This window comes from Anser brachyrhynchus (genome assembly GCF_964034855.1).
Source record: "Anser brachyrhynchus genome assembly, chromosome: 3".
NCBI lineage: Eukaryota > Metazoa > Chordata > Aves > Anseriformes > Anatidae > Anser > Anser brachyrhynchus.
Genome location: NC_137696.1, coordinates 21855514 through 21868365, shown reverse-complemented (window position 1 = coordinate 21868365; position 12852 = coordinate 21855514). Strand labels below are relative to the sequence as shown.

The window sequence follows — 12852 nt, the reverse complement described above, 5'->3', positions numbered from 1 at the left end:
GTTCTTGTGCTGGGTCTGGCTGGGATGGAGTTGACTTTCCTCACAGCAGCCCATGTAGTGTTGTGGTCTGCACTTGTAGCTAGAACAGCGTTAATATGACATCAATGTTTTGTCTGTTGTTGAGCAATGCTGGCACAGCATCAGGACTCCCTCCAACCTCCCCAAAGCTAATAGGCTGGGGGTGGGCAAGATGTGGGGAGGGAACATCACCAGGGCAGCTGTCCTTAAATTGACCAAAGGGATATTCCATATGTCACACTCAGCAAAAAAAAAAGCTGTGAAAGGGGAAGGAGAAGGAAGGGCTCTCGTTATGAAAAAATCTGTCCTCCCAAACAACCTCTATGCGTATTGAGGCCCTGCTTCCCAGGACATAGCCAAACATCACTCACTGATGGGAAGCAGAGAATAATTTTCTCTCTCTTTGCTCACCTGTGGCCTTTGCTTGTTTCTTCTCTTTCTTTTCCCTTTAATTAAATTATCCTTATCTCAACCTGTGAGTCTTTACAGTTCTGGTGGAGTTTAGCTGTCCATCTGGGTGAAACCATCCCAGTTCCTCTGGTTACAACAAATGATTAAAGGAGTAAAGGGACCTCAAGCTGCATTAATAGTACACTGCTGTTATTATGACTTTGTTTTGTTTTGACCAATGTAAATACTTGTTTCCAAGTTACTCTTCGTTTATAAAAAATTCTTTTTCTTATTCACACTTGCAAGGAATATGAAGTCATGGAGGAACAGAAAATAGCTCTAAGAGGAAGGTAGTCAGATTGCTTAAATATGTTTCCTGAGTATGCCAAATTGGTAGGTGAAACTGCATCCCTAATAAATTGAAAAAAGTTTTCTGCTGTCTGGCATCCTGCTGTAGTAGGAGCCAGCTTACATAGATTTTAGAAAGGTTTCACAAGCCCCAGAACCAGAAGGTAAGTGCTGCAGTTTGACATTCTTCCTGCTCTTTTATCCAGGTTGTGGGCTGATCTTTGACACCAGCAAAGCACCAGCAGCAGCAAGCACTGCAGTGACCAGCACTGCATTTCCAGCTCCTTTGAGGAACTCCCCCTGTGAGGCAAGTCCTAACGTTTTATTTTCTTTTGCATATCAAGCTTTTACAAAGCATTTTAGTGTGTCTAACTCTGGTTTTCTGTTAGGGGATTCCATTGTTTCCCCTAGCAGAATGGGTCTCCCCAGGCACCCAGAACTCATTCGAAGAGTGGACATTTAGTTAAAGCAGCAAGAATTTAATGGTACCCATATATCAGCTCAAGCTGGGTGCCTCCAAGGAGGAACCCTGCTCAAAATTTTCCCTGGGTTCTTATACCTGTAGAATCTCTGTTTCAGCCCCTATAGTCCAGTCAGTTCTTCATAACGCATATACGTTGTGTTCCTTCAGATTGGTGGTTCTTTGTTGCAGGGCAGCATGGCTTCTGTTATCTCCCAGGACTGGATGGCTTCTGTTATCTCTCAAGGCAGGGTGGCTTCTATTATCGGGGCAGGCTCTGATCTGGTGCCATCCTTGGTCAGCACATCCCCCACTTCCCCATCGGTGTCACCCAGGCCCCCCCACAATGCCTCTCACTGTTGCTCAATCACCATTACATACCAGGTTCAGGTGTTGTAGAGCTCATGCTGTGGCCTAAAGCTTCACTAAATTTACTCTACTAATGTGAAACAATAGCTATCTGAATTCCTTACATACCAGCAGCTTGTTTCCCTTTCATTTTCAAATATAGGCACTGATCTATAGACCAGCAGACATTTTCACAAATGGTTTATCTATGAAATTGTTGTGGTTTAACCCGGCTGGCAGCTAAACACCACACAGCCGTTTGCTCACCCTCCCCCCTCCCTCTCTGGGATGGGGGAGAGAAACGGGAAAGTGAAGCCTGTGAGTTGAGATAAAGACAGTTTATTAAGACAGGAAAATAATAATAACAATAATAATAATAATAGTGATAATGGTAATAGTATTAACAATAATAATGTGTAAGAAAACAAGTGATGCACAACGCAATTGCTCACCACCCGCTGACCGATGCCCAGCCTATTCCCGAGCAGCCGGCCCCCCCACCCCGGCCAGCCACCCCTATATATTGTTTAGCATGACGTCAGATGGTATGGAATACCCCTTTGGCCAGTTTGGGTCAGCTGTCCTGGGTCTGTCCCCTCCCAGCTCCTGCTGCACCCCCAGCCTGCTCGCTGGCAGGACAGAGCAAGAAGCCGAAAAGTCCTTGGCCTGGTGTAAACACTGCTCTGCAACAATTAAAACATCAGCATGTTATCAACGCTCTTCTCATCCTAATCCAAAACATAGCACCCTACCAGCTACTATGAGCTACTTAACTCTGTCCTAACTGGAACCAGGACAGAAATATACTTAATTAATACCACTAGGTGCAAGGAAAAGATGTGGTTATCTGCTTGAAATTCTGCAAAATGTTCTCTGAAAAGCTTGGCATGTGTTGTCCTGATTGTATGATCTCAGATGATGTATTAGCAATCTTCATAATTAGGTGTTTGTGCTAAGGGTAGGGCAGCCAGCATTTTTGCATTAATGCAAAGAGGAAGAAGCTTACCACGTGAACAAACATTGCATTTGCAAGATCCAAGAAAGAATTGGCTTCAGGACTACCCCAGAGCCACTCAGAAAATACAATGCATTCAAGCTGGGATTCAAGCTGGCAGGTCTTCAAGAAGCTTGCACCTCAGACCTCCCAGTCCTTACATAGGCCTTATTCTTAGGAGTGCTCAAGTTAGTAGCTGCAGAGATTAATTCATATAGAATGGAAACAGGTTCTTAGTCAAGAAGAAGAATTATTTACAGTCATTAGACATCAACTTAAACAAGTATATCAAGGCTTGCCAGATAACCCTGCTGTTGTGGTTTAGCGCTGGCAGGCAGCTAAGCAGCACAGAGCTGTTCACTCACTCACTCACTCTCCCCGGGTGGGATGAGGAGAGAATCAGAAAGATAAAAGTGTGAGAACTCGTGGGCTGAGATAGTTTATTAGGTAAAGTAAAGGCCACACACACAAGCAAAGCAGAACAAGGAATTGATCCACAGCTTCCCATCAGCAGGCAGGTGTTCAGCCACTTCCAGGGAGGCAGGACATCATGCATAACGGTTTCTTGAGAAGACCAACTCCATCACTCCAAACACCCACCCCACCTTCCTCCTCCTTTACCCCAGCTTTTATTGCTGAGCATGACACCATAAGGGATGGAATGTCCCTTTGGTCAGTCTGGGTCAGCTGTCCTGGCTGTGTCCCCCCTTCCAACTTGATTTTGAGTCACAGCTAGTGACTTAGAGCATTTCACCTTGAATGCTCACTCTGACATATCACAGAAGCTTCTGGATCCTGGAGCAGGGTTGTTTGGGAAAATTGATCCTAACGAGGTAGTTTTTTGTTTGTTGGTCAAGTACTAAACAGACAAAAGGATCAGACCCTCCCTGTTCCACTGATCTTAAAATGCAGAGAGGACAAAAATGGATACATTAGAAAGTCCTCTGGAATGAAAATACATAGAAGGAGAGAATATTTCTTTGGCTTAAAGTTTGGTTTGGTTCACTTCTGTTGTGTATCTCATTTCATACAGTTAAGCACAACTGTTTTTGCTCTCTTGATATATCCATGTCCTCCTTCTTTAGGAAATACATTCTACTTTGTTTTATCTCCCTTCGTTGACAAAGACATATGCAGGTTCTGAACATTTTAAGACTTTGTTCTGACCAACAAGAGTTAAGTGTTTTTCATAATCCACCTGGCACAGGAAGCAAAGTGAATGATTTCCCAATATGTGTATATTTTTTCCTTGTGTTTACAACAGTGCAAATAATTAAACTTGCCATCAGGGGAGAAGCTGCCATGTATTTCATCTGCTAACATGCCATCCCACCTCTGTCACTCCCCTTGGCACTTAAAAGGCATCCAGACACATCCAGCATTGCAGCTGTCGGTATAAAGAGTAAAGAGTTTGGCAAGGGTTTTGTCTCTTGCATTTTCATATAGTGTAAAAGCTTCTCCTCTCAATGAGCCCCTTGTGGTTTCAAATTCTATTTTACTGGAACAATCTGTCTGTGAGCAGAATAATTTAATTCCACCTTTCAGTGTAACACAAGAGGAGAAAGGAGATATTCCCCCCTACGCACTTATTCCAACAATAGATGCCAACCGACTTCTGTATAGTGAAATTATGGTCAGAAAAGAGGCTGTGAAAATACCATAATCCTGTCCTGTATTTTTTCACCCTCAATCAATTCCTGACTGAACCGGCTCAAGGTCAGGCACTAAAAGATTATTTTTCTTCTATGTGTCACTGCTGACAGCTCCACCTGGCATGTCGCAACCAGGACAGGTTCTCTGGCAACTGAAACTCCATTGACAAAGCTCACTCATAACTCACATGGTAAAGGGATCTCATCAAGTGTGTACAAATGAGATACATTTATTCTTCCACAGTCAGAGCAAGCCATAAACTTGCTCCCTCTTGTATTTGATCCAGTTTACTCACTCCTTTAAATATCTGCCTGCTGTCCTTGCAAATTCACTTACCATAGTGGTTAGTTCTGAGAGCTTGTTTCAGTACGACAGATAGATTCACCTCAGATTCACATTCTGCACCAATATACACAAATGATGGAGGCTGTACTCAGGCCAGTCATTTCACATCTCTCCCCCTCCTTGTATCTTATGCCTACGCCATTATCATCATGGCCAGTTCAGCTGAACTCCTGGGGGTGTGGTTGAATGTGCTGCCCCAGCTACACAGTTCACTCACCTCGCTTAGGTGCATAGAGCTTACCTGCCCTGGGCATATGTCCTTATGCGGCAAGTGTGAGAACAACAACGAGGCCAACAGACATCCACAGTTTGCTGATTTTGATTCCCCTCCTTCCTTGCTACACAGAAGCTCTGGGGCACTACTAGCCCCACTGTTTCCTGAAGCTACTATCTTTTCCCTCAACTGTTAATTTGCCTGTACTGTATCCACCTATGTTAGACAATTACATCCACCATAGCAAATGTTGACACCCTGCTTTTTAGCCTGAATTGTACATAGAAATTAATTCAACCTCAGCATAAGCAACGTTCCCTGCTGCAGTAGTGTTTACTATGCTGAGGGGGGATCTCTCATCTGGCCAAACATCCATAGAACCAGGACTCAATGCTGATAAGGAAACAGCCAAGCAAAACTGTCCATGGTGGGTGCCAGCCACAAAGAGTTTGCTAATGCTTCAGGCTCATTTTTCTCTCTCAGCCCGACTGTTTAATCTCCCACTGTGATAGTTAGACTGGCAACAGAGAAGACTGAGCAGTTTGAGAAAATGATTGCTAACACCCTGGAGACACTAGGGTGGACTGATCTGAATGCCTTCCCTGCTGAGGTTCTGGATGGCTGTTTACAGCAGTGGTGGTGCAAGCACTTGGAGACTCCAGAGCCTGGATGATCTTTAACATAGGTATTGCCTCTGAGTACAGGACAGGCACATCCCTTAATCTTTGTATTATACCATGATGTGCACTCCCCATCTTGAGCTCAGTCACCAGGAACATGCTGGGCTGCTTGTAAGCCGTACTCCTCAAGCATTTCCCATGGCCTGCATGATGCTTCTCTAACTCACAAAGGGAAAAATCCAGCCTGACTATTCTGTACTGCCCTACATGCATCAAAAGATGAGAACAGAGTAAAAATGCATGCAGGAGATAGAGTAACAAAGACAGTCTGTACTTTCCCACACGTTTGGAATTGCCTTGCACTTTGTATATTGCTTGGTATTGGACTTTGCTCCTGTTTTTTTTTGAGCAGCTTTATGTTTTCATTTCTTTGTTCTTCAGTGCTGTTGGCAGGTCAGAGCTGTTAGTCTGTGATGCTGCTCTTTCTTCTTGATTCAGTTTGTTTTTCTTTTTGTTGTTTTATTAAATCTTGGCTAGAGTATCCTGGCTTCAAAGAATTTATCTTGTTCGCAGACCAGACAGTCTTCATTATCTTTTTCATGCTGCACATTCAGTAGAGTCCATTGCCTGTTGACCCAATAACTGTGTTTAATGCCCAGTTCATACAGAAGAGGGAAACTGGCAGTTCTAGTAAATCCTGGGGGAATGCAGGAAGTGGTACACATAGTCCGTGAAGAGATGCTCCATTACCCTGAAGTTGCCAGAAAGGGGAGACACAACAAAAAGCCCAGAAAAAACAGTAAGGAACCAGACTGTGTCACAGTAATCAAAACTGACAATCTTTTTATCCCACATGTAAAAGTTCATCAGAAAAAATAGCACTTGTAATTGAGCACAGGAAGGCACATAAACTGCAAAGAATTAATCCAAATAGTGACTTTATTTAAAGGCAGAATTTATAAAGACTAAACAATAAAAAATATTGTTATTCTCCCATTTTCTTCATGGTGTCATTTCCCTCCTCTGAGTGGGAATCAGAGAATCACAGAATCCCTGTGATAGTAAAAGAACTTTGTGCATTTGGCCATTTTTAAAATAATGAAATGTTTTTCTGATGCAATTTTGACATTTCAACTCGCTATTTCATGAAAGCCACCATTATATTATGTTAAAAAGTACCAAGCTGAGCCAGACTTTTTTTTAACCTGAAATAACTTTTTGAACTTAAACATAGTCTCTCTAGAAAATGAACATAATATGTTGATGTAAAAGAGTGTAATAGAAGTTTGCCCTCTCAGTCAGGTTATGAAAGATGGATTTCATGCTCTGTGGTTAATAATTCAGTTTTCTTTTTCATGCAAAAGTGATGTATTTTTTAAGCATGTAAATGAATAATAGAAATCATTCCTTGAGTGCATTCTGAGCCCCATGATGGCACCTGCAAAGTGTGTCTCTTTTTCTCTCTGTTCCTTGAGTTTTATGTAACTTAGAAGGGTACATGTTAATAACATTGACTCATAACATTTGTGAGCATGAAAAAATGCAATATAGATATGCCTCTAGCACAGCCTTTCATGTGCTTTATTTTGCAAAATGTTGTTATCATTCTTTTTATTTTAAAGTGCTGGTTTTAAATATATGTGCAGCTTAGTCACTGTTTCTGTTCTTACAGAAACTGTTTCTTGCTTCTTTTGACACCTTGCTTCTGTATCATTGGATGATCTATAATATCTGAAATTTCTTGAAGGCTTGAGCACTCCACAGTACTTTGGAAGCAAAATTACAACATTTTTCTCTTTCTTTCTCTTTTCATGTTGTCTTCATTTTTGTTTGTTTGTTTGTTTCCAGAAATTAAGGTGCTTTTATTCAGTTCTTGATTTTATAAAAGTAAACATGAATAATAAATGAGAATAAGTAGCATGGGAATTTCTTCTTCTAAAGTTATAAGCTTGTCTATCCTGCATAGATATTTTAAAACTACATAATCAGATCAGTTTAATTACCATTTTATCATTTACATAAGGTTTTTGCTTGCATATTTAAGTTATAAGCAAAAGCAGAAGGCTCGGCAGACTACAAGAGACTGATCATGCACAGTTATTAATCTTGAGAAGAAAACAAGAGCAAGAAGTTTTGGTCATCTTTCTTGAGCCAAAATCATTCAGCAGTTCAGATAGATGACTCTGCTTGTATTGTGTACAAGCATTTCTCCTTGCTAGTAAGAAAAACAGTGTTGCCAATGTGATAAACTTCATGCCTCAAACACACTTCATATTCATGTACAAATCTTACTGAGACCTGGCAAAAGTTTGTCTAACCTTTGTCTAACTGTATGTAAACTGTATTCCAACTTGCAGCTTCAGTTCCTATTTATGAGGTGTTTTTCCAAGCTTCCCTTCCCTTCCCTTCCCTTCCCTTCCCTTCCCTTCCCTTCCCTTCCCTTCCCTTCCCTTCCCTTCCCTTCCCTTCCCTTCCCTTCCCTTCCCTTCCCTTCCCTTCCCTTCCCTTCCCTTCCCTTCCCTTCCCTTCCCTTCCCTTCCCTTCCCTTCCCTTCCCTTCCCTTCCCTTCCCTTCCCTTCCCTTCCCTTCCCTTCCCTTCCCTTCCCTTCCCTTCCCTTCCCTTCCCTTCCCTTCCCTTCCCTTCCCTTCCCTTCCCTTCCCTTCCCTTCCCTTCCCTTCCCTTCCCTTCCCTTCCCTTCCCTTCCCTTCCCTTCCCTTCCCTTCCCTTCCCTTCCCTTCCCTTCCCTTCCCTTCCCTTCCCTTCCCTTCCCTTCCCTTCCCTTCCCTTCCCTTCCCTTCCCTTCCCTTCCCTTCCCTTCCCTTCCCTTCCCTTCCCTTCCCTTCCCTTCCCTTCCCTTCCCTTCCCTTCCCTTCCCTTCCCTTCCCTTCCCTTCCCTTCCCTTCCCTTCCCTTCCCTTCCCTTCCCTTCCCTTCCCTTCCCTTCCCTTCCCTTCCCTTCCCTTCCCTTCCCTTCCCTTCCCTTCCCTTCCCTTCCCTTCCCTTCCCTTCCCTTCCCTTCCCTTCCCTTCCCTTCCCTTCCCTTCCCTTCCCTTCCCTTCCCTTCCCTTCCCTTCCCTTCCCTTCCCTTCCCTTCCCTTCCCTTCCCTTCCCTTCCCTTCCCTTCCCTTCCCTTCCCTTCCCTTCCCTTCCCTTCCCTTCCCTTCCCTTCCCTTCCCTTCCCTTCCCTTCCCTTCCCTTCCCTTCCCTTCCCTTCCCTTAGTTGCAGAGAGCAATAAGGTCTCCCCTGAGCCTCCTCTTCTCCAGACTAAACAGCCCCAGTTCCTTCAGCCGCTCCTCACAGGACTTGTGTTCCAGACCATTCACCACATCTGTCCCTCCTTTCCCTTGAAAGATAGCGGCTTTTCTCTGTCTTAGAAATAATTTACCCTGGGCCCTCTTCTAAACATGTTTATCTCTTTCCCTTTTCTTTGGTTATTTTTGCTATAGGAAATCATTTAGCTTTTTCTGCCAGGTAAGACCCGAAATATTTCTAACTAAAGTAGACTCACAGGTGTAAGCAGGCCCAAACCTAACCCAGAAGGTTCTTGGTATTTTCCTTCTTTTGAGCATACAAAAATAAAATGAAAGTCTTGCTCATTTCTCACATGGTCTTGAAATTATGCAGCTTATACCCTCATTGTTTTTCCTGACCTCTCTGTTAAACCTGAAAAACCCTGTTGATACTGATGAGGATTAATGTTCTTTCTTGGATGAACTGAGTCTCTTGATTGTCCGTTCAGATATTCCACAAACTCAGAGGCTAAGGGGCTTCTCAGGAAGGCATCTTTATAGACCATATTTGCAGTACAGGGCAATGTGCCCCAAGTTTTGCTACAATATGCTTGTCTTAACTGTGAGTTCTCTCTCCATTTAATTTTGCCCAAATCAGTTTATAGTGTTTCATTTACTTAGTCAGAGTGTTTGCATATGAACAGCTAATCATCAGTTATGGTGGGTTCTAAAGCCAGAAAGCAAAGCACCATTGAGCCAGTGTCCACCTGTAATGGTTAATTAATTTCTCAGTGATGTTTCTAGCTTCTATTTTGCTAGTAGTTTAAGACAGAGGCAGATGTTTGATGTATAATGTTAGGGATATGCCACCAACAGCCCAGATTCAATTTTTCCAAACGCACTGTTTACAGGATTCATTGTGTATATGGTACCACCTGCCATCATTGATGCCGTATTCTGTAGAGTGAATGCCAGCCCCATTCGGAAGTCTTTACTATGGCATCCAGCTCATCATCTGCTCTGGTTCACTGCAGCAGGTGTGAAAAGACCCAGACTGCCCTGCTGTTAAGCTTAGAAGCCATAGAAATCATAGCCAGGAATGCCCATTTGGACACAGAGACAGACGATTCACTCAGAGCCAGTTCATTAGAGTCTGCATATTGCACTTTGCCAGTGAGCTGATCTCCCACATCTAATGCCAACTACTCCTTTCCTTCAAACAGCTGACATGTGTGCAAAGGCATCAATTCCAATTCATCAGTTGCTTCAGCTTTTGCTCTAGTGTTGCATTAATAGCTATCAAAGGCTTGCTCTTTTCTCACTTCTGACCATGTAGATGTTGCCTCTCACTGTCTGGCGGGTCTCCAGAGGAGACAGAAGTCTGAAAGACGCTGTGTAGTAGGACCTTCAAAGGCTTTACTTCACAAATTGTGAATTGTCAAAATGGAACAGTGAAATTGTCCCAACTTATCTGTATTAGAAATTTCACATAGGGTGTTACAGTAGAGTTGGCATTAGGGTACTAAAACTGCTTCACATGTGGACAGTCAGTAAGAGGAGTTGTTTTTCCTACTATAGGTTGAATACTTCACATGTCCACTAGCATCAGCCTGTTCATTGTCTTGTTTCCAAAGATATTAAAAAAAAAAAAAAAAAAGATTAGTCCTGATATATTTTCTCAAGGGAAAGGACTTAAGCGGTTCTGAAAGGTATTCCAGTGGTATTGAAGGGAATATAAAACGCCCATCAGGTTCTTTAATCTTGATTGTCACCTGATATTAAGGCCACGTGTGCACTAACAGTTAAGAATATCCATGCAAATATCCTGAAGTCTGTGGGCATCAGCCTCCTATACCACAAAACTTCGTCAACAGCCTCTTTCACCAGTGTTGGTTCTGGTGAACTTGTGGGTATGAACTCAGCCCTTCCCTAGCTGTATCACAAAGTGACTCTGGCCATTCCATGACCAAGGAGGAAAAAGAATCAAAGAGTAGATTTATAAATTTTTTACTAAAGTTTAGTCATGATCATGAGACCCCTCCTCTTCCATTAGAGAAATGAGAAGGAGAGAGCCCCCCATTAAAAATTGCAATAGCTTATGTATAATTTGCAACAAAATTCTACGCAAACACATCCAGTCATATCATTATATCAGTCCTGACTCTGAAAATCATCTTCCCTCACTTCCATACACAGCGGAGTTCACATGCAGGACAAGTGCAAGACCTTGCTCTTCTCTGGAGTTGAAATTTTCTTGAAACAGGAGTTTTGGTGTTTTGTCACATAATCAGTCTTAACTTGTGTAATTGCCTTAACTTGAAACTCTTAGGCATCTAAGGAGAGAGTAATCTCTGTAGTGTGGATAATAGAGGTATTAACTCGTCCCTGTAAAATTACAGTATGTATGTGAAAGCAAAACCAGGGATGTTTTGGATTCAACTTTAACAAAAAGAAAGGCCACTAGTTCCAATAGTAAATAACATATACTAAGTATTACAGGTTTCTACTTCAGTGGTGAAACTGAAGTTTTCTAAAAGGATTACATGGACATAAGGGAGAGAGAATTGACTTCTTGGTGATTAGAAAACGAAGAAATTAAAGAAGAGTTGGGAATTTTGTTAACTTTTGAGTAATGTTTGTGATGTTTAATCTCTTGTGTTCTCTTTCTTCTAGCTACGAATGTCATGGCTCATCCATGGTGTCTTGCTGGGAAATATATCCTTGGTGCTGGTTGAGAACAAGACAGGGAAGGAGCAGAGCAGGACATTATGGCATTCAGCTAACAGCAAAGGTTTGGGAATATGGCAGTGGTTGATCTTACCTCTCCCAGATATACTGGATAGGTATGAGTCTCTCCTCATCATTCTCCTTCTCGATGATAAGTCACTTCATCACTAGCTAGTAGGCAATGAAAATGGCCAACATCACTCCCAAAAATAGTTTCCTCAGGGAGAAGAACTGCTTTGTCCCTGGGAGGTATATTCTGTTACAGCCAGGGAATGAAACTGAGTAGTTAGACCAAAGCACAGAATTTTAAAACTCCTGAATGGTGGTTGTTCTGAAATTGGGTGTTCTACGACAAAGAGCTTAAACTTATGTGTCTTCATTTCATCGACTGGAAATACTTATTGTCCTCACATATTATTTAAGTAGCTTGTTTTGATCCTCTTATGTGATTTGTTAGAGTTGATGTGAACTCCATAGTTCATATTTTTTTCTGGATATCAAAGGCCTCAGTGTCGAATACCTTTAGATCTGAGGATGAAAGAGATGGGAAGAAGAACCTGCTGCAAAATCAAGACAAGGATGCTTCTGAATACCTTTGTGTTAGCTGTAACAGGAGGATAAGCTTAATGAAGGGGTGTCAGTTATGACTGTAGTCTGGCTTTAAGCATAAAAGTTTTATCTGGTAACATATGCTTAATCTGGTAGCATATGCTTGTTTACAGAGTGTTGTTTTAGCAGTTTCTTACAAGTCAGCTTTAAAGGAATAATCTGTTTCTTGTTTACTTTTTGTGTGTACTCTGGCCTAGGATCTTTACAGAGAAGACACAAACATACTTCACCTCCTGCTGCCTGGTCTTTAGGCAATAAGACGCATCTACATTCTGTGTCATGAGCACGGGTGTCCTTTGTCTTTTGGGGAATATGCGCCCTAGAAATAATGGATTTCATTAAGGGATAGTTTCCCTCATAAGAAAATTGAACAAACATTGTATGAATATGTCTTTTATCTTGCTGGCTCTTGGGGATGCATGTAGGCTGCAAATACAACAAGGACACTGCCAACGCTTTCGTCCTGAATGTATAATTAATATGCGTGCGTCAAAGATTTAAAAAATATCTGCATTGTGCAGTCAATGCTGAAGTACCATCTGTAAAAATACCTAGTTGCTTCATTCCCTTCAGCTGTGTTTACTTTGAAGAATGGTATATTTTGCCATTATTATTTATGTGACTTATTTTCTAATGTTGCCATGGGAATGTTTTTTACCTGAATTATTCTGTACTCTTATATTATTGCTTTTCTTTAAATTCTCTCTGGTTGCACAGTCAGACAGAGAATACTTTGATCTTGGGAACCAGGCTAGTAGTGGTTCATGCGGAATCACAGGTCCAGCTGATATACAGTGCTATTATGTATAAGGTTTTGACATCCTTATTTCCCCATTACTTACAGAGAAAGACAGATGGGTTCATTCACTGAGAGAAGGGTTTGTTGGAGGTTAAA

At 42.1% G+C, this 12852-nt stretch overlaps 1 protein-coding gene across 8 annotated transcripts in view; it reads left to right on the top strand.

Annotated features, from left to right (window-relative positions):
- ALK (ALK receptor tyrosine kinase) overlaps window positions 1-12852 on the top strand; it is a 309718-nt gene that overhangs the window by 244598 nt on the left and 52268 nt on the right. For all 8 annotated transcript variants that reach the window (XR_013949459.1, XM_080587582.1, XM_080587583.1 and 5 more), the window contains exons 8-9: window positions 963-1063; window positions 11295-11464. Coding sequence is in view for 7 of the 8 variants with exons in the window: in XM_080587582.1 (XP_080443708.1) it covers window positions 963-1063; window positions 11295-11464 (271 nt within the window). In the remaining variant the exon portion in view is untranslated. The remainder of the gene's footprint in view (window positions 1-962; window positions 1064-11294; window positions 11465-12852) is intronic.